Source organism: Anser brachyrhynchus, assembly GCF_964034855.1.
Source record: "Anser brachyrhynchus genome assembly, chromosome: 3".
NCBI lineage: Eukaryota > Metazoa > Chordata > Aves > Anseriformes > Anatidae > Anser > Anser brachyrhynchus.
Genome location: NC_137696.1, coordinates 25039168 through 25060025, shown reverse-complemented (window position 1 = coordinate 25060025; position 20858 = coordinate 25039168). Strand labels below are relative to the sequence as shown.

Here is a 20858-nt window from a genome sequence, read left to right as displayed (position 1 = left end):
AAGCGGTGCGAGTGCCGGGAGCTGAGGAGCTTGTGGCTTCGTCAGCCCCGTCTGCGAGGCGGCGCTCTCTCGGTGCCTGCCTCGCCGGCTGCAAGCACAGAGCGCTGCGCAGATCCCGCTCGCCCCGGCCGCTCCCCTAATAAACATGCCGAGGCCTTTCTACCTATTTATTTCTGCTTCCTTGGAGCTTTGGGTTTACTGGTATGTGAAAGGAGAAAAGCAAGCATATGTTCAGTTGCTCAATCAACCTTTTCTCAATGCACACTCGGTGATCTCAGTGAGTCATTACAGCATAATTACAATTTGAGTGTGATATGCTGTTTGTAGAAAAGTATCTATTTTTAGCCAAAGAAACGCTACAGTCCCTGAAAGGAGGAGAAAGAAAGAAAAAAAGGAAGGAAGACAATCTGTAACCAGCAAATCAATGCTATTGTTAAGTGATATTACGAGACACCCTGTAGATTTACAATGCTTGCATGCAGCCACATAAAACCGTGCTGAAAAGAATGCCTACCAGGGGTTAAATTCATATGCCTGCGCTGCAGCCTATTTCTGTCAACACTCAGCTCAGGAAATAAACATTTATGCTTTCTGAAATGAAAGTGTATTTTTGAAGACTAGCCGTCAGATATTTTTTGCCCTTCACACTTTCAAATGCTTAGCCTTTTTTGTAAGTTGACTGCAAAGTGCATCGGTTTGCTAGGCAAAAAGGGAAAAAAAAAATCGTGACAAGTGCCCATGGCATCATTGTCAAGCACATGAGCGTCTAGTAGAAGATGGCAGGAGGGTTGGCACAAAACATGCTTCCTTCAAGCTTATTACCTCGGGGGTACCTGACTCTTGAGAAGCCTTTCAATCCTTCCAGATGACGTTATTCCAGACTGTCATCTGGTTTATTCGGAGCGCGCCGTACCGCAGACAAACACGCTGTTTAACGGCAGGTCAAGGTACAGAGCCATTCTGCGAGCAAATGCCTGCGATACATTAAACGGCATTGACGTGGGGAGGGAGGCGGGCAGAGATCAAAGTTGTCACCACCATGGTGTGTGCGAAGGGGGAAGAAGGTGCACAACGTGGTGCTTTAAAAAGCCATTGTGCAGTGCTACATTGAAAACTCTGAGCGGCAAGGCTCCTCGGGATTAAGGAGCCAGACAAGGCATGACAAAGTTCAAAAGCCCACCGTGGGCAGCATCTCGGGGCTGTTCGGAGAGAGCTTAGGGCTGAGACCGGGAGGGCTATGGCAGGTGCAGAAAGCTGGCAGTGTATTCACGGGTGATCTGGAGACTTGTTTTCAAATAGTTACATTTTGAAATAGGAAGTGTCTGCTTGTCACCAAATGTGGTTGGTCTAGGGGATCCGTATAACAAAAGCACAGAGGATCAGAGCAAAGTTTGGCACGGAGTAAGCACGACCTTCATGAAACAGTTAAAAATGAATCCCTCTATGTAAACACGTCTATGGCTATGTAATCTGTTCTGTTAACTGTGACTTGCTGAACATCTATTAAAAGGGCACTGGTGGGATACAAGAGACACGCAGGATGCTTTCACATTTTCTGAAAAATCAGAACAAAACAGACAGATTAATTACAACATGATGCTGCTTTATATTCCCCCAAGGGATGCCTGTAAAAGTTAAAACATGTTTTCACTGAGCATGCTTTCAAGGGAAAGTTACTTCGATCAGGGAAAATATAATCATGTTTATTTGATTTATTATTGGAGAGCAGAACAGTGTGGTTTGTATTTGCCAGTTTTTCTGTAATGTAAAAAAGTCCTTTGATTTTTTGTGCGTCATATAAAAACAATTAGTATATTTTCTACACCAGAAAGGAGATTTTTCAAGAGTGCAGAACAATAAATTGTAGGCAAAATCCCATTTCTCCCTCTCACGGGGCATATGTAATTTCCTTTGGCTGTGGGACAATAAGTGTTATTGAAACATAGCAGTATTTATTAAAAAAAAAAAAAAAAGTACCAAAATAGATAAGTAAATAAAGGAAGGAAGTAGGGAGTGTTCAAGAAAAAAAAAAAAAAAGAATAGAAATTGCAAGTTAAACTTTTTTTTTAATCAAAACTGATTTTATTGCTTTTTGCTTAATTAAACTCTTCAGAAGTGTGTGAAACATTGTTATACCTGAAAAATTGTTAATTTGTAAATCACAGGGACAAAAGGGCTCCACTGCAACTTTAAAGTTTCTATGCACGTAAATGTCAATAGAGTGCCTTCTCCATCATCAGCACTAAATTCACATTGATGCCTCTTTTCTTCTCTGTATTGATCCTTCCATGAGAACGTAGATTTGTATCTGTTAATTAATGCGTCCTGAAACAGCGTTTGTATTAATCAGGCAGATAAGAAAAATTGGATGCCTGCACCCTCATGACAACCGTAAAAGTGCTGGCCCTGATAAAATCGTGGATGGACCTCAATAAAAAAGTTCCTCCTTCCACTCAATAAACTAATCATCCTGCTTTTAATTATTCGGCAGAAAGATGTGTGGAGATTGGAGAATGTGTAAATCTATTTACTAACAGCAGTGTCTGGGAGGGAGAATAGGGCTGTCACAGGACAGTGCTGCAGGCTACGTTCTCTGTCCATCTGCTGCTGCAGAAAAACTGGTTCTTGAAAGACAGGAAGGAACAGAAATGTTGAAGCTAATTGAAATCATGAATTCCTCCTTATAACCTTTCAAACGATTATTTCTTCTCCATTTCCCTCTTATTTATTTTAATCACAGATGTGTTATTTTCCATTGTCACCTCCTCAAGGGTTTCCTGGTGGTGTTGGCTCAGGTCTTGTTTTTTTTTTTTGAAGGCAGAGAGCTACAGTTCTATCACAAGACTCAAAAGACAGTATGAGAAAATGAAAACAAATAAGAAGGGGGAGGAAATAAGAGAGAGCAAGCATGCAGCCTGTTTTATATTTCATTTTTATGGATGCCTGGTGGTTTGGATGTGGGCTTGTCTTTTTTATTGTATTACTTCTGTTGCTTAGTGCTTATAGAGAAAATCTTGTTTGGAGTAGATGCCTTGCAGATTTGCTAGTTTATGATCTGTTCCTATTTGACTGTAACTCTTGATTTTCAAAACAGAAAAATGCATTTAAGTGTAATTGAACAGCAAAAAAAAGAATGTTCGTACAGAAGGAACCCTGTCAAAGAACATGTGAGCAGCTCCATAAACAACTAAATGAAAGCCTCAGACATGTCTTAAGACCCTTTAAGAAAGGCTTGACTAATCCCCTTTGATGATTTTATTAAGTACTTGTGGCTGCTGGTGCCAACTGGCAAACTGCTGCATTTCACCAACAGGCCAAGAAATCACTTCTTCGCCCATGTTGTTCTGTAGCTCCTAATGTGATTGGGATATTAGCAGTTTGATGTCATAAATTAGCAGGTACTGTAAACAAGAGGCTGAAAAGGTAAGGCAGTAAAGATGTTTGCCCCCTGTGATCCTCTTAGGAAAGACAGCAGGGGAAAAGAAAAAAATAGGAAAGCAAAAGTTAAATTCATTAAGAGGCATTTATTAAATTTTTGGTTGTCCTCAGAAAAGCGATGGTGTGACTGCTGTTCAGTTGGCACTGTAATATGCCGTCCCATTACTTCAACAAGTGTGGTAGAGGCAGGAGCCATTGCAGAAGTAATTAACATCTTCTCGGAGGAGGGTGGGTTACTTCTCTTTCCCCTGAGGTTAAAGTTCAAAGAGAATTTTCCTCTTTGTGTTAATCACATTAATTCTATTAAAACATCAAATCATCCCTTTCAAAATGAAAAAAAAAATCCCTCCTAAATTGTCCTTCTTGGTGTAAAGTAGCGATGAACAGAGGGAAAAGATTCCTATAGTAAAATGGGGATGAAAGGCACAAAAGCAGAAGGGAGAATAATAGAGTACATACTATATAAAAACAAATCAAGTAGAGGAGCAGGTTTATGACAAATCCAAATGTGCTTAGTATTTTTTCCTGTTTATTTTTTTTTTCCTATTCAGGATTCTCCACTTTGTCTCTAGCTGACCAGATGAGCCTTCTGCAGAGTGCTTGGATGGAGATTTTGATTCTCGGTGTTGTATACCGGTCACTTTCTTTTGAAGATGAGCTCGTATATGCTGAAGATTATATTATGGATGAAGACCAGTCCAAATTGGCAGGCCTTCTTGACCTTAACAATGCCATACTGCAGCTGGTAAAGAAATACAAGAGCATGAAGTTGGAGAAAGAAGAGTTTGTCACCCTCAAAGCTATAGCACTTGCTAATTCAGGTTGGCACAGTGGCACAATGGTTGCTACATTTTTAATATATCACTTTTCTTTTCTCCGTAATACTTTCTGTGTGCTCGTTTTAAATATGGGTTTAGAAGAAGAAATTGCTAATCAACCCTTAGTCTAACAGGCAACAAACAAAACAGTTCAAACTAGGAAGGGTTTTCTGGTTCCAAGTAATTGGGGAATATGATCCTAAGGGAGTGGAGGGTAATGCACTGTATGATTTGGAGAGTATTTTACAGGCAAAGATCCTTTCAAATGAATATGGATGTTGTTCTCCTAAATCCATTCCATAATCCAGACAAGTCTAATCATCACAGTTAAAATGAGCAGGAAGGATGCATTGAGAATATGCTATATGCGTCCTCTTTAAATGCAGCTACTGATGATTTATTTGATAGGGTGAATTCAGGAGATGGGAGGGGGGAGGAAATCATTTATTAGTCTCGCAGGGACCCCACCTTACCTTATGGATCCTCTACATTTATCTGTTACCTGTGCAGAAAGGGTTAAAAATCTCAGGAAGAATTTTTTTCCTGCATTTGAATTTAAAAGTGCTGAAGCAGTGAATACAGTCAGATAAGTAAAAATCGTTTGTGCTTTGTTGTTTTTCCTTTTGTGTCTCCTTAATGCTTTATTGTGGTCTTAAGTCCCTTTTAGCATTTGCATAAAGTTCACGATAGATCCCTCTTTAATGACGTGCCGATCATTAGATACCTGTGTGTCAATAACGTGCTCTGATGCTATGTTCCATTGACAGTCACACCGTGCCCCTCCATCTGCTTTTGTTTTGACCCTATCTTTGAACTTTATCTTGGTTGCTGGCCAGTAGTTTTCCCTTTAATTACAAGAAGGAAACTGTCAATAAAATCTGTTAAATGGGATGCAATGAGTGGCTTGAATGGGCGGACGGCTATTTGTTCAAATTCTGCAGCATTCAAGGTATTGACAGTTTGTTTTCTGGGGCCATATGTGACGATCAATCTCAGGCTGGGCTCAGCCGCGCTGAAAAATGAAAAACCAGATTGCTTTTGCTTACTTGTGGATGACGACTTGTGATTTGGCGCGGTCCTAGTGAGATGAGACCTTCTGCCCAAATTGCCCCCCTGAGAGCCAGGACGCGTGACTGTTTTTAGAAATAATTTTTTAATTGATTTTGTAATTAACAGTTCATCTACAATATTGATGCATGAATCCTCAGATTGATAGGAGGGAAATTGTTTTCAACAATGAAGTTGTACTTTCCTATTTGTCTTTGTAATGTGATTTAGCACTCTGCATTTTTAATTGGAAATATAATTCAAAAACATGCAAAGTCAAAATGCTTATTAGTTTCTTTGTAAAGTGTTCTCCACCCCAATAACTCTGTCCTTAGTTTTAGAATATTATTTTATTTCCAGAAGAGCAAAAAGCTGAAACACCCCTCAAAGCCCAACATTATTTTTTAATTGAGAGTTTATTTTTTTTTTTTACTATTATAAATATATACTTGAGAACACTTTGCAGTCACAAGAAAGATTTTCCTCAGGTTTATTCATTCTTTGTGAGCAGAGCAAGAAAGTTATCTGGAAGTAGGAGTCTGAATTGTGAAATTATTTGTATTTTTTTTTAATTTTATAAATTAAAGTCCATTTGAGTTAGAAATATTTTTGTACTTGTACTTACTTGATAAAAAGGTTTAGGGGCTAGAATATAAGGATACAGTGTTAGATATTACTCACGTGTTGTTTTTTTGCCAAAAGGCATACAGTGGTTAAGTAATAATAAAATATACTGCTGCCAAAAAAAAAAAAAAGTTTAGTCATACATTGTGCATAGAGTGTGTCAAAATCATCTGTAGCTTCATTAACTTCACTGGGAATTTCAACAAGGATAATGCCAGAGAGAAATATAAGTCAGTATACTAGAACTCAGGGCACATTTAAGTGAAAACATCTCCTTCCCTCATCTTAAAAGAAATAAAATGGCTCTTTTAAAAGAAACTATTGCACAGAGAATTTACAAAGCAAACCAGTCATTTGATTTCCCTCTTAGCAGAGTGTTTTGACTGCTGACATTAAATATTTCAGCTCCAGGTTGTACATGCAGCAGATATCAAACTTTGTGGCTACACCAACCTGCAGAATTACAGGCCAGCAAAGAATATAAAACCACTGGTGTTATAATTCACAAATACTGCTAAAACTAAATTATTAAAGTAAAATCAAATTTATTTTTTTTCATAGACAAAACCAGAAATAGCTTGTTTTTACATAACTAAGAAATTGATTAATGTACATGCAGCTGTACCTGAGAAAAGGAAGTAAAATACCTTTATGAAGTTCATCAGTTAGCAGTTCACATTTTACTGTATTTTGTTGCTACAACACTTTCTTCAAAAACTACCACTATTTATTTTCCAGTTTAAAATACAGCAACATTTTTGTAGATGTAGAGAGAATGGATAAAGTATATTAAGGACTCCTAGGTGTTTCAGCCATATCCACGGTGTCTAGTGAAATTCCCAGGTTAACTCTACTGTAAATAGCAGACAAAGGTGGTTTTATGGCACTGCATCTGTGTTAGTGATTTATGATACAGTGTCACACTGCTTTCACTGCTGGTATATAGAAGCAGAAAAAGAAATTGTAGATTGTCTTAATATTGATTGTATTTTGTATAGATAAATACAACAAGCTTTGCTTTGGCCAGCAAATCTAAGTTACCGTGACCATTAAAAATACCTCAACTGCTGCCTTTTCTTTTGGCCCATGGGGTCTATTTCTGCAGTGCAGTTTCTGAGGCAATACTGCCAGTTGATTTCTGAAAGGCGGGGCCAAGGAGCTGGTATTCAGGCCGATTTTCTGATGGCTCTTCTCAGCTGTTTCATTCTGATGTTGGCCAATGCCAGTCCGCCTCTAAATTTTCAGAAATGCAAGAACTATCAACCTTGGATATTATCCTTGATCCCGAGCAGAGTGCATGTAGTGTCTGTGAAGTTTAAATACATATATAAGAGCACAAACGTATGGATGTTTTAGTCCTGTGTACATTAAACACTGTGCAGGTGTAGTTTCAATAGTTAAGTTTAGTTTGTAGTGCTTAATAAAGAATGTATCAGGTTAGTTTTAAATCTCTGCAATGATTCAATAGTAATTAATGCACCTTCTATGCTTGGACTCTGGGGAAGTCCCTCTTACCACAGGGTTGTCCTTGTCCTGTCAGTATCCCTGGTTTCTTCCTGCTTTCCTTCCCTTCTGTGCACAGAAGCAAGTTCCTTGAAGCTGCCGGATGCAGCTGCCCCGCGTTCCCCCTTGCACTGCCCAAATGAAGCAATCTGGCACCACCGAGCACTTTGTTTACCCACGCAGAAAATCAACTTTGAATGTTTTCCAAAACATGCATGTACCAATTACTTCCTTGTGTGTAAGGGAAGGTGAACTATTTACAAAATACTTTCAGGTGAACGCAAGTGCACACGTGCACACTCCTGCACATAAAAGGTGACCTCCTCATCTTTTCCATATTAGAAAATGCTTTCATGTATTGATTAGGAAATACTAAACAGGGAGTTGCAGGTGAGCAGATTTTTGAAACTGCCTGATCAGTAAGGACTAAATTGTTCCTTCAGGCCTAAATGTTGCAGAAGATCTCAGGAGTCACAACCGAGACCAGATTTTAAAGTTCCCATCTAAGACCTAAAATAAGTAACTAATGTGTCAAAATACATTAGCACATTATAAAATGTGATCTGTGTGTATCTGCCTAATAGACTGCTGGCATCTTGAAAAATTTGACCTACATGTGGATGCTAGGCACTTAAAAGTATAACCCTATGCACTGTTGAAAATTTAATCTTAAACATGAATACTGGCTGTCTAGCCAGTAACACAGGAAGAGAAAAGGGCCTCCACTTGCCATCACAATTTCTGGTCTCACTATCTTACTGACTCTTAAAAAAAAAAAAAAAGAAAGAAAAAAAAAAGAAAGAAAGAACCCTTTCAGTACCGAAGGAGTGCGAACTGAGAAGCATCTTGTGCATGTTAACATCATGAAGCACAGAGCAGCACAGATGCCAGAAAAGTTACATGATCATCTATCCTGGTAAGAAATGTAGCTCTTACCTGCAGTTTATTTATCCTTCCAGACACCATAACAACATACTCAGAGCACTAGGCTATTACAATTAAATAATATTATCATAGTAAAAATTAATTGATAGAACCCTATAAATGATATTTCATAGAACATCATCTTTATTACCAGTGTAGACTGGGGTTTATAATATGTTGCAAAATACTGTATTTAGTTTCTAACAATGTCATTTTTGCAGCTGGTACAGCTTAGAAACAAATTTGAGAAAAGGAAATTGCCAGGATAGTCAGAGTTTTCCTGTCTCATAAACACGGTTTCTTCCTCCTAGTCCATTTTCATGTAATCACATCGGTTGCACCCCCAATGCTTAGAAAAAACAAACAACTCCCCTGTCACTTGTTTGGTTTTTGGGATTGGTTGGCTGTTTCCTTCTGGAGTTTGGTGTAGTAACCGGATAACTTTGTGATGTTTCTCACCTGTTTATGAGTGAGGTAGCCACTATCCCCACAGCCATTATGTGCTCGGAGCTTGAGCATCCCAGGGCGCGAGGCAGGCTGGCGAGGCAGGGAGGCCTGCGGTGGCAGCAGGAGGACAGAGCCCCAGGTCCCCTCATCCCAGTGCATGGTCGCCAGCGAAGCTGCGCTGCCTCTGCCCCTGGCCAGCTCTCTGCTTGCATGTGCATTTCCTGGGAAGCAAATCCCCGTGGCTGGGCAGGAAAGGCCCTGTGTGAAGTGCCGTGCCACCAATCCAACGGTGGGCAGCCGCTGTTGGCAACCCTCCTTTTCCACAGCAGCGTACCAGTGGCTCTCAATGGTAATTTCAGCAATTACTTCTGTCTCGTAGTGCAATCCAGACTAAGACCTTGTTCACTAAAACCAAGCGTACGAGCTTCTGTTTTACTATTTTGGTTTCCACTGCCTCTAATCCCTATGGACAAGGAATTTGTAGTTTATTGCTCATTAATTTCCAACATATATTCTGATTGAAGTGTCTGTTTCCAATGGAATAATCCAGATCTCAGACCGTTTTTGCCATACTCTTTTGCAAGGGAAAACACTCCTGTTTGTGTCCTTGTCTCTTAGCCTAAACATGCAAACCCCAGAAGATAGTTCTGTTCAGGGAAGACAGGCGAATGGATGTTCAAAGTTACGTGTATTTGTTGGCCCTACACAGGGAGGACCAAAGTCACTATCTGAGGCAAGTTCACTTACAGACTGGAAAAGGATGGGAGTTATTGCTGTGTGAGGGAACGGGGAACCTAGTTTGATTTGGCATCAGCAATTTCCATGGGTTACTTCTATCTTAAGCAATATGCTTTTCAAAGTGTCACTTTGTTGTGTTTCTCCTGTAAATTATACACAAACACAACGTGGACAAGCACTTTGCAGAAAAGCACGTTTTCCTCTGTAAATATGTCACACATTTCAGGCAGGACAGGGTGGACATCTGTAATTCTGAAGGAATCTCTCCCATGTGAACACGGTGGTGGTTTTTGTGTGTGTGGTGTTTTGGTTTTTTTTTGGATTGACAATATCATCCAAAAATAATTTTCTTTTATTTCAGACATGGCCCAGAGTATGATTCTGTTCCCCTTAGTTACAGTCAATGTTCTCCTTAAAGTCAAAAGCATTGTGTACTGTTCTTGCTTTTCATCTCATCCAGTTCTTCCAGCATCCAGCAACTCCCTAACCTGATTTATCCATTTTTGGTTTGTGAGCTACTCCTCTGTATGGAACCACAGATGTCACTGTGATTGCTATCTTTCAAGTACCTTGCTCTACTTGTTGATATTTGCCCCTCTGATGTGCTTTATCAGCATCTTAATGTGTGTTCACTGCTGCATACTCCCTGCTGCTTGATTCACTGTAATAATTTCTGACTTTATGCTGCCTGAATTTTCAGACGTGAAGAAATACTTCACTTGAGACCCCTGGGTTTCCTCTGCTTTCTTCTTACTGATGTATATTATATACACAATACAAACATACCAGCCTCTATCTTTCCTGAGAGCAGTATTTTGAGAGGTCTCCTTGCCCTCATTTCAGGTGCTTTCCAAACTTCAGCTAGTTCTTCCCCTTTGTGCTGTGTTCTGAATTATTCCTGGGTGTCCTGGATGTTTGTTTGTTGCATTTGAGATGAAGCTTGAATTTTAAACGAGGTAGATTGTAATCTCCATTTGTATCTGGACCTTGCGGTGTTTCTCTTAGATGAGAACTCTGTTTTTCTCTCATTTCTGCACAATGATGCAATCAACTGGCTTTCTGTGGGGCTGATCAGAAGAGGTGCAATTCTGTTTTCCCATGCTGTGATGGTGAAACAACGTGTGTGCAAGGATAAAAAGAGACTCTCAAAGCAGAGCTCAATGAGTCCATGCCCTAACTTGTTGATCTCGCCCTCCCCCATTGCACTGGGGCACTGATCAAAAACTTTTCCCTCCCTTTGGATTTACATCCCATGTTTTCAGCAGTGTCTTGTATCGATGAGTCTTGTGTCTGGTGAGCACCAGCCTGGGATGCTTTTTTTGCAGGATTCTTAATATCAAATCCTGTTTGCTTCCAAATGACAATACTATCAAATTACCCTGTTTGTTTTCATTCTTTATAAAGGCACTAATTTTTAAGTGTCTTACATCTGGGTATAGGTTTTCTTATTACCTGTGTAGAATGCAATTGAAACCATTTCAAAAAAAAAGAAAATTTCTGTTTTTTTTTCTTGGTTTAAAAAAATTAAAAGAACATTCAAAATTTTGTACTTAACTTACAATTTAATTTCATATTGTCTGTGGAATTATTTCTTTACTTCTGGATCGTTGCACAGAGTCTGTTTTTCCTTAAATTATAGCGGTGCTTGTTGACATTGCCCTCTCTTATGAGTGTGGACTAGACTTATCAGCGACAAGTTAACCTGCTCTGAATTCACTTCAGTGTCTGCCAGTCTGTAGTTACTGCAAAGATTTCTTTTATTTTTCCTCTTCTTTTCCCCTTGGCTAGTTCAGCATTTTCAACCCTTTTCCTTATTTTCAAAGGCTTACGCCTGAGGGATTAAGATCTACATTCGTTTAATATGTGGAGTAAAGTGGAAGTTCCAAACTCCAAGGCTAAAACTTGAAGAAGTATATTTGGAGAGATTAATATTTTCCTGAGAAATCTGTGCGCTGAATCATCGTCTAATTAAATAGCACAGATTTAGTGAGTTTGCATTTAAACATTAGCAGCCCTTAGAATGGGTAAAGCTGAAATGAGTTTGAATCTTTTCTGTAAATGGAAAGTTAAATTATCATAGTAATTTGATTAAATCATTTTTAAATCTTCCAAGCCAAATAGCAGTTTTAAGGGAATAGTTTGAAGTTGTAGTCGCTGGCTGTAAGTGCCTCTCTCCCCGCTGTTTTTTCTCATTCCATTTCCTGTGCCATTCTCTGATCTATTTGCCTGGGTTTGAGTTTCGAAGCGCCGGTCCATGGATTTCAAAGACAACAACAAATATATTAAACATTTTACTGCTGTTCCTCTTCCACATCAGCAATTGCTCTGTTTACCAGAGGGATGCTGTACGGTCGCATCCGGACTCCATCCATGTATTTCCAAGCTCAGTTGCAAACGCTGATTCTGGGAAGAACCAGACCAACTTTATACAAGGTTAAAAGCTGAACATTTATGGTCGGGTGCTCCAGAAAGACCTGTCTCTCTATGCAGCAAGGTGTAAAAATGTTTTTTTTGGAAGAATCAGCCTTTGACCCGCCAAGAATTTTGTGGCTGCTAAAATGCTCCTATCCCATGCTCCTAATATTTCTGGGTTGTCTGTATACCTGGCCCTGCACTGTGGGCTTGGGGAGAGCAGGAAAAGCTGTGTCATTTCTGCACAAAGTGTGCGTGGTTTGTGGCAAATGATTTGGAGTAGCCCATCGTACCCGTGCTCTGTACCACAACTGTGAATATCTGAGGACTTGGTGAAGAGCAGGGGAGCAATGAAGCCAATTTGTTTGGGGTTTGCATTCCAAATTAAGCCCAGTGATTGGACACCTTGCCTAAGACATTGGTCACGTTTGTCTGTGTGTATTAGCATCTCTGTGTTGATTACATTCTGTTTGTAGGATACAGGATTCAGGGATTTTCTCTTATTGACACAGAATTATTTAATAGAATTGCCATATTAGAAGACTATCAAAAATGTATGGATTTGAGGAATGGGCTCACATTAATTAGAACTAAATTTTGCTAGAGGTACCATTTCCCTGGCATCTTTCTTAAAATGCTGTGGCCCTCTTTTTTCCTAAGAGAGATATTTTTTGGTTTCTCTGCTTTCAGCACAGTGCACCTCGATGTGCAGTATCACATCCCTGCAGCGTATGTCTCACTGCATGCTTCCTAGAGCATGTATCCACTAAGACTCAGAATTATTAAACGTGAAATTCCCAAAGGACTCCATTATGTGTAATTAACAGATAAACTGTCATCAGAATCAATAAAACGTGCTAAATGATCCAAACTTGTATATAATTAAGTGTCTGTTTTAGAGCAGGAGCTGTAACTTTTTTTTTTTTTTTCAATTTGCACATTTGTTTTGACAATAGAAGCTGGAACATTTTGGTTAACCTGTTACTTACTGGTTTGTGTTTTGGTTTCATATGTTTGTGTTTAAAAAAGAGAGGTATTTACTATCCAGCCTAATTGTCTGAGGAAGTAGTTATATGTAAGCTTTCAGGAGATGAATCTTAGATGCATCTTCATTCTCAGAATATAATTCAAGTATTTGAAGCACGTGGAAAATTTGTTGCTGTTGTCATCAACAGGGGAAAAGCATGAGGCCCACGCTCATCTAGTGCATCATAGCTGCTTAGTACAGGAGCTGGAAACAGTGCTGGAAGTGGGTTCTTCCCTGTCCAACTTCTCAGTCATTAACCTGCCTGAGAGCAGGAGCTTTATTCAAAAAAAAAAAAAAAAAAAGAAAAGAAAAAGAAACAAACAAAATCCGCAAGGTGCAAAGCAAGCATTGTACTAACTAGATTTTTCAAGGAGATGCCCTAATGCAGCCGTGGATTCACTGTCCCAGCTTCACCCTGCGCTAAGCTCGCGCAGTGTCCCTAGGACGTGCACCCCCTCGCAGCAGTTACATTCTCATATGGTGCTTTATTTACTCTGTAAGTCCACGGGCCAAAATCCCAATTCTGGTAGCTGATCAGGGGTGTTTGGTGGCCTATTTCACAAATGGCTGTCCTTCCTTACTTGCGTTCACCTCTCTTTGGACCACATTGCTTTTTCTTTGGCATTTATGATTACATAAAAGTCAGAGAAATAGGGCTGCTCGTCTGAAGTCATCTCAGCATGGTCCAGTAACTGCGTGTTCTCAGGGACATCTTCCCCTTTTGTATTTATGCTGTTTAGGGTTTTACAGTTATTTCAGTTAGATCTTTTCTTTTTATTTCACACTTCCATTGCTTTAATCTTTCTGGGTCATGTAGCAGCTTAGTTTAGTTCCTTGTGTGCATTTTGTCTGGGCTTCTCACTCAATACTTACACCACCAAAACATCTCACCTGGAAAGGTACAGGACGAGGTGCTTGCTTTGAGTGATTAAAAAAAGTTGCAAAATCCCAACAACAACAAGGTGAAGCATCCTCTGAGTGAGAGGGAGGAAAGGATTACACCTGGTAGGAAATGATAGCTTGATAGAGCAAAAGCTGCTCAGGACCATGTTAAGTGTTGCCTCTCTATATGAATATGCCTGAGGGAGAAAAACTTTCCTAAGCCTATCAGGAAATCACATCAAACCCTCTTTTCCCTTGTGTCAGTGAAGTGGTCCTAATCCTGTCATTTTTATGTAGCCATGAGCACCACCGACCAGCGGGTAATGACCACAGCTTCCAATCCCTCAGCCTCGGAGCCTGCCGCAGAAGTCTACCAAGCTTTCACATAACGGGGCAGTCATTCTTGCATCCCTGATAAAATGCGGACTTCAGCTCGTACAGCCATTTGCCCTTTGGCGCTGTAATTTCTTTGACGCAGTAACTGTAAGAGGTGGTTTATGGAGCAGCTCGGGCAACCGTTTTCCTAGTTTGAGGAGGATGAGGAGAAGGATTACTTACCCAAGAGTTAATTATACATTTGTAGCTCCACTGTGGTTCCGGATAGCGTTCTGAAGGTCAATATAGAAATAAGTGGGTAATTATCTTCCTCCTCTGTAAAAGAGGACAGCACCAGTGAAAGAGCTGTGCAGCCACTGGGTTACCTGACTTTGTGGCACACCAAACTGAAACCTCTTGTTGCTCCTTTGTTTTGCAGACTCAATGCACATAGAGGATGTTGAGGCAGTGCAGAAACTTCAGGACGTCTTACACGAGGCTCTGCAGGATTACGAGGCCGGACAGCACATGGAAGACCCACGTCGTGCTGGCAAGATGTTGATGACTCTCCCACTTCTGAGGCAAACCTCCACCAAGGCTGTGCAGCATTTCTACAACATCAAACTGGAAGGCAAAGTCCCCATGCACAAACTTTTTTTGGAAATGCTGGAGGCCAAGGTCTGACTAAAGCATCATGGGCTTTCCCATCATGCACGTTTTAAACAAAAAAAAAAAAAAAAAAAAGGGAAAATAAACAGGATAATAATGGCAAAGAAACTTAGTGTTTAATTAAGGAAAAAATGACTGCACTGATATTTAGCAGCAAGACTGTGAAGCAGCTTTCAACTTTTTCTTCTGTGTCTTTCTGATGCAGTTTTTCCTTTTCCTTTTCCTTTTCTCTCTTTTCCTTTCTGTTCTTTCCTTTCCTTTTTCCTTTTCTCTTTTTCCTTTGCTGCTGAACTTTTTAAAAGAGGTCTCTAATTGAAGAGAGATGGAAGCCAGGCCTGCCAAAGGATGGAAATCCATAATATGGATGCCAGTGAACTTATTATGAACCATAATGTCCCCAATGACAAAGGAATCAAAGAGAGAACCACCGTACCTAGCAGTACAGTACAACACGATGAACTGACTGAATGCAGTATTAGATTTCATAGGAGCAGTCTCTAATTAGACGACTAAGCGACGATGCATCGGCTGCTTCTTATCATTGCATTTTCCATCTAGATCAGTTACAGCCATTTGATTCCTTAATTGTTTTTTCAAGTCTTCCAGATATTTCTTAGGTTAGCTACAATGTAACTTTTTCAGGGAATAGTTTAAGCTTTATTCATTCATGCAATACTAAAGAGAAAGAAATACTGCATTTTTGTGCTGGCTTGAACAATGATGAACAATAATGAAGGACAAATGAATCCTGAAGGAAGATTTTTTTAAATGTTTTGTTTCTTCTTACTAACGGAGATTTTTTTGTACCAGCTTTACCAGTTTTCAGCCATTTATTAATGTGGGAATTTATCTTACTAAAGCAATAGTTGAAGGGAAGGTGCATATTATCACGGATGCAATTTATGTTGTGTGCCAGTCTGGTCCAAAACATCCAGTTTCTTAACATGAGCTCCAGTTTATAACTAAATGTTCACTGACTCAAAGGATTAGATTACACCTACCGTATATCTGAGTAGTCTAACATTTAAATACTCCATGTCAAGTACCAATCTATAAAGGTGTAGGAGACAGCGACTGTACAAAGGTATAGTTGCTGTGTGATTTCTAACTGCTTCAGTTGTCAATGAATGAGATACTGCCTGTTTGCAAAATTATAACCTTACACACAGGAAAACCCTCAGAACCGATAGTAGCTTAGAGGCAATAAGGCAAATGCCAATGTCTGCAAAATTAAGAAATCAGAGTAGTAGACTTCTGACCAAATTCAACAATTTAACACTTCTATACCTTATTTATTGATTTAGATTTTATTTTGTAAATTGCAATTGTTAACAAGTAGCTAAACCAGTATATGTGCTTTTCAACCAGTATTGTCACAGCATGAAAGTCAGTCAGTTTCAAGACTGTTAAGAGGTGTAATCTAATGTATAAACCAATTAGATGCCCCCAGAAAACTACAGTCGCTAAATAACCAATAAACAATAACCTCCATCAAATGCTATACCAATGTACCAGTGTTAGTAGCTGCTCCCTGTACTATGTGAACATCCTTATTCTATGTACACAGATGTAATTAAAATTGTAATCCTAACAAACAAAAGAAATGTAGTTCAGCTTTTCAATGTTTCATGTTTGCTGTGCTTTTCTGAATTTTTATGTTGCATTCAAAGACTGTTGTCTTGTTCTTCTTGTGGTGTTTGGATTCTTGTGGTGTGTGCTTATAGACACAGGGTAGAATTAGAGACAATATTGGATGTACAATTCCTCAGGAGATTACAGTAGTATATTCTATTCCTTACCGGTAATAAGGTTCTTCCTAGTAATAATTAAGAGATCGAAACTCCAAACAAATACTCGTTATGATCAGATACACGTCGAAATCATAATATTTTCAAAACAAGGGATAATTTCTGTAACAGTTTATTATAGAATACCAATGTATAGCTTAGAAATAAAACTTTGAATATTTCAAGATTATAGATAAGTCTAATTTTTAAATGCTGTAAATATAGCTTTTATTCAATCATCTCTCAGATGTTGTTATTAACTCGCTCTGTGTTGTTGCAAAACTTTTTTGGTGCGGACAAGTTTCCAAAACTATTGCTACGTTGTGTGCTTTAAACAAAATAACAATGGGTTGATGGTCCATCAGCCTTGTGCTAGAAAAAAAAAAAAAAAGTGTATCTATCATTAGCTATATGGGACTATATTGTAGATTGTGTTTTCTCAGTAGAGAAGTGACTGTAGTGTGATTCTAGATAAATCATCATTAGCAATTCATTCAGATGGTCAATAACTTGAAATTTATAGCTGTGATAGGAGTTCAGAAATTGGCACATCCCTTTTTAAAAAATGTCAAAAAAAAATACAACTCCTGGGAAAAAGGTGCTGATTCTATAAGATTATTTATATATGTAAGAGTGCAAAAAAAAAGTTTATTTTCCAGAAAGTTTGTGCAGGGTTTAAGTTGCTACTGTTCAAGTACACTATATATATATAAATATATAATATAAATATTGTTTTTGCTGTATCACATTAAAGAACTTGGGCTTCAGGGTCAAAAGCCAATTGACTAGAAATATACAAAAAAAAAAAAAGATGTGTTAAAGGCACACGGTGCAAATTTTAGTTTTCATTTTCAGTAATTTTTTGGAGCTGCAAAAGAACAAGTATCTCAAGACTGTAAAAGCATTACCTGAAATATAGCTAAAAGAACTGCACGGGCTTTATAATATTGTTCATCTTAAACCTTGCTGGAGAAGAGTTCTTTCAAGACCACTTACTTAATGTGAAGTGTTGGGAAAATTTCAAAGGGTGTATGTTTTAGCCATAACAATTTAATTTCTATTTTTGCTTCATTTTTTAATTTTTTCTTATTTAAAGCAATATGATTGTGTAACTCCCAGAAGTTACACATTTGTTTCAATCAGATCAGATTGTTGTATTTATTCCACTATTTTGCATTTAAATGATAACATAAAAAGATATAAAAAATTAAAACTGCTATTTTTCTTATAGAAGAGAAAATGGGTGTTGGTGATTGTATTTTAATTATTTAAGCGTCTCTGTTTACCTGCCTAGGAAAACATTTTATGGCAGTCTTATCGTGCAAAGATCGCAAAAGGACAAAAAAAAAATTAAACTGCTTATAATAATCCAGGAGTTGCATAATAGCCAGTAGTTAAAAAGCGAAACAAAACAAAAAATAAAAACAAACATGTCTATAGCTGTAGATGGGCTTCACATCTGTATAGCAATCAACTGTATATTTTTGTGATGTGTATCATACCGTGTGCTCCAACCAATGTCCATTTGTGTAAATGTATTTATTTTATATTGTATATATTGTTAAATGCAAAAAGGAGATATGATTCTGTAACTCCAATCAGTTCAGATGTGTAACTCAAATTATTATGCCTTTCAGGATGATGGTAGAGCAATATTAAACAAGCTTCCACTTTTGATTGCTTTTATTTTATTTTTTGTGTTGTGGGGTTTTTTTGGTTTTATTTTCTTTTTCTAAGAAGGAGACAAACCAATTAGCATTACCTTTTGTTACTTCCATTCAAAGAGTAGCAAGCATTACCCCTCTTCCCTCGAAGTACAATATGAGTGTAAATAAATGCTATATAAAGCCTTGTCAGAATGAATTCCGGGGTGGTACAAGACATTTTGCATATTTAAGAGTATGCAAAATGTCTCATAGCACATTAGAATTCAGGCTGACAGGCCTTTATATAGCACTTATTTAATCTTAAAGCATCTTCACATCAACCTGCATTACTCAAAATCATTGCCTCTCTGTCAATGTCATAAAAGAAAACTTTCCCACTATTTTAAGATCACATTAATATCATCTGGAGGTACTTATTTGCTTTCTCATCAACAACCGAGTCTATCATTCATTTCCTACCGTAGGAGATTCCTTTTGTGTGTTCAGGTAATAAAAAGAAAAAAGAAATCTGTATCAATTTGATCCAGCTTTTCTGAATGGAAGTAAACAGCCACAGGAGCGATAATATAGATTGGTGTTAATGAAGAGCACCGATAAGTCTTCAAGATCCAAATGGTTCAAATCCGACAGTAAGTGGCCTCGCAGCCTCTTGCATCCGAAAGGCTGCAGCCCCGATTGCTTGGGGTCAGCCCGCGCTGCCTGTGGACCCTTCTGGAACCATCACAGAAGTGCTAATGCGTGCTTTTCTTGCTTTTTAGCTTGTCTTGATAGTATTTTGTCATTGTGTGTGCCAACATATTTCTCACCTTCGCTGCTGGCCATTCCCTGGAGATTTTGGCCGATGACACAAAGGCTACCGAGCAGCGTGACACCTGGGGACAGGAGCTACCAGGGGCTCTTTGCGCGTCGCGGGCTGCTGGTACTAAAATGGATCCCCTCGGAATGGGAGGGGATCGCTTTACTGCTGTTAGGACCATCTATATTTTAACTGTACTTAATAATTAGGGGTTTTCAGTAAAAGGAGCAGCAGAACAATGGGAAGTTTAAGGACTCTTCAAAGGAAGATGTTAGTGTTGACAGTGGTGCCTGCATGCGTACACTGGCATTCGTGCATACACACACAGCGCACAGAACTGCTTTTCACCCCTCTTCAGTGTTCTGATTTGGAACTATTGCAAAGTAGCTCTTCAAAGGAAAACTAATACTGCACCATGCCTTAAGAGTGAAAAAAGGGGTGTTACAATTTCTCACGCACCAAGGGGAAAGAAAAACACTTGTCAACAGCGGTGCTTAGTCTTCCTCAGCACGGGATTGCACCTACTCGCTGGTGAAATGTTTTCACATACAATTTAAAAAATCTTAATTAGCATTTCTGTACCACTTTTTATCAGGGGCTTACGCAGCACTGTACTATCATAAATCTAACATTACAGAAGAGAAAATACAGGAGGGAAAATACAGGGAACAGTGAAATACAGCGACTTCGAGGGATGCAAGTCTGCAGAGTTGATTGGGTTGTAGGTTGTGGTTTTTTATTATTATTATTGTTATTATTTTTCCTTTTTTATATTTTTTTTTCTTTTAAAACCTTGCCCTGTCTTTGCAGCAAAGCCAGGAAGTGGATAGAAACCCAATGGAAGTGTTTAGGTAGGCAGAAACGTTTTGCTAGGTATCTGTGGGGAATTTGGCTAGGAGCACAAACGTCTCTAAACTATGAAAATTGCTACGAAATCTTGAAAGCAAAGAAAGGGCTTGGGGCAGTGGCATTAGTAGCTCAACCAGCATGTGCTGCTACCACTTGCTATCCAGCGCTAAAGACTTAAAGCGCGGCTGCAGCAAGGCCACTTTACTAAAATACGGAGACTGGCAAACCGGCAGTGCTCCCGTGGTGGCTATGGCTCATCTCAGCAAAAACGAGATTTTGACTGACACAGTCTGCATGCCCACCCCCCTGCCCAAATAAGACACGCCAGCCCCGTGTGGAAGCATGGCTTTGCCACCGCGGCAGTCAGGTTGACGGGCGTCTGTCCCTGTCCCCACGTCAGGCTGGCCGCCGAGCGCTCCTCTCCTCCCACGCTGTTACCCTGGCACCGTCTGCATGCGCAAGCTGGCCAATGCCGTCAATATTGATGCAAAAGGAAACCGTGCCACGTGCCGAGGTGGCTACTAGATGGCACGGGATTTCTGAGGGGTTATAAGTGTTCTTTGGAGCTTCGCATCCAAGAAATCACTTCTCTTGACTTGATCTGGGCTTTTTCGTTCGGGTGGTTGTTTCATTGACCTTGTGGGTTTGCAGTGCAAAAGGGTCTGGCAAGCACCAATAAAAAGTAGTCTGTGGTGGTCTCTCCTTTCTTAGAGATGGAAAAGGAACAAAAATCCTGCAGCAATCAATGCTATTACATGTGCAGTTACGTGGACTTCTTAATACACAATGCCAATGCTGCTGCAATGCAAATAGAAGTTAACCATGAAAAAAAACAAAGTCAAAAAAAAAAGACGGATTTGGATAACCAAGATAGGAATATTGCCCTTAGAGGTACAAGCTCCCATGCTGTAGCAC

General features: G+C 39.2%; 1 protein-coding gene across 28 annotated transcripts in view; it reads left to right on the top strand.

The window, feature by feature from the left end:
* The window catches only part of ESRRG (estrogen related receptor gamma), a 404991-nt gene extending 386683 nt beyond the window's left edge, over positions 1 to 18308 (top strand). For 27 of the 28 annotated variants that reach the window (XM_080585075.1, XM_080585053.1, XM_080585064.1 and 24 more), the window contains 2 exons: positions 3990 to 4259; positions 14615 to 18308. In XM_080585075.1, the coding sequence (XP_080441201.1) occupies positions 3990 to 4259; positions 14615 to 14859 (515 nt within the window). In that variant the 3' untranslated portion in view covers positions 14860 to 18308. The remainder of the gene's footprint in view (positions 1 to 3989; positions 4260 to 14614) is intronic. The other variant, XM_080585054.1, reaches the window with a different exon arrangement.
* The last annotated feature ends 2550 nt before the right edge of the window (positions 18309 to 20858 follow it).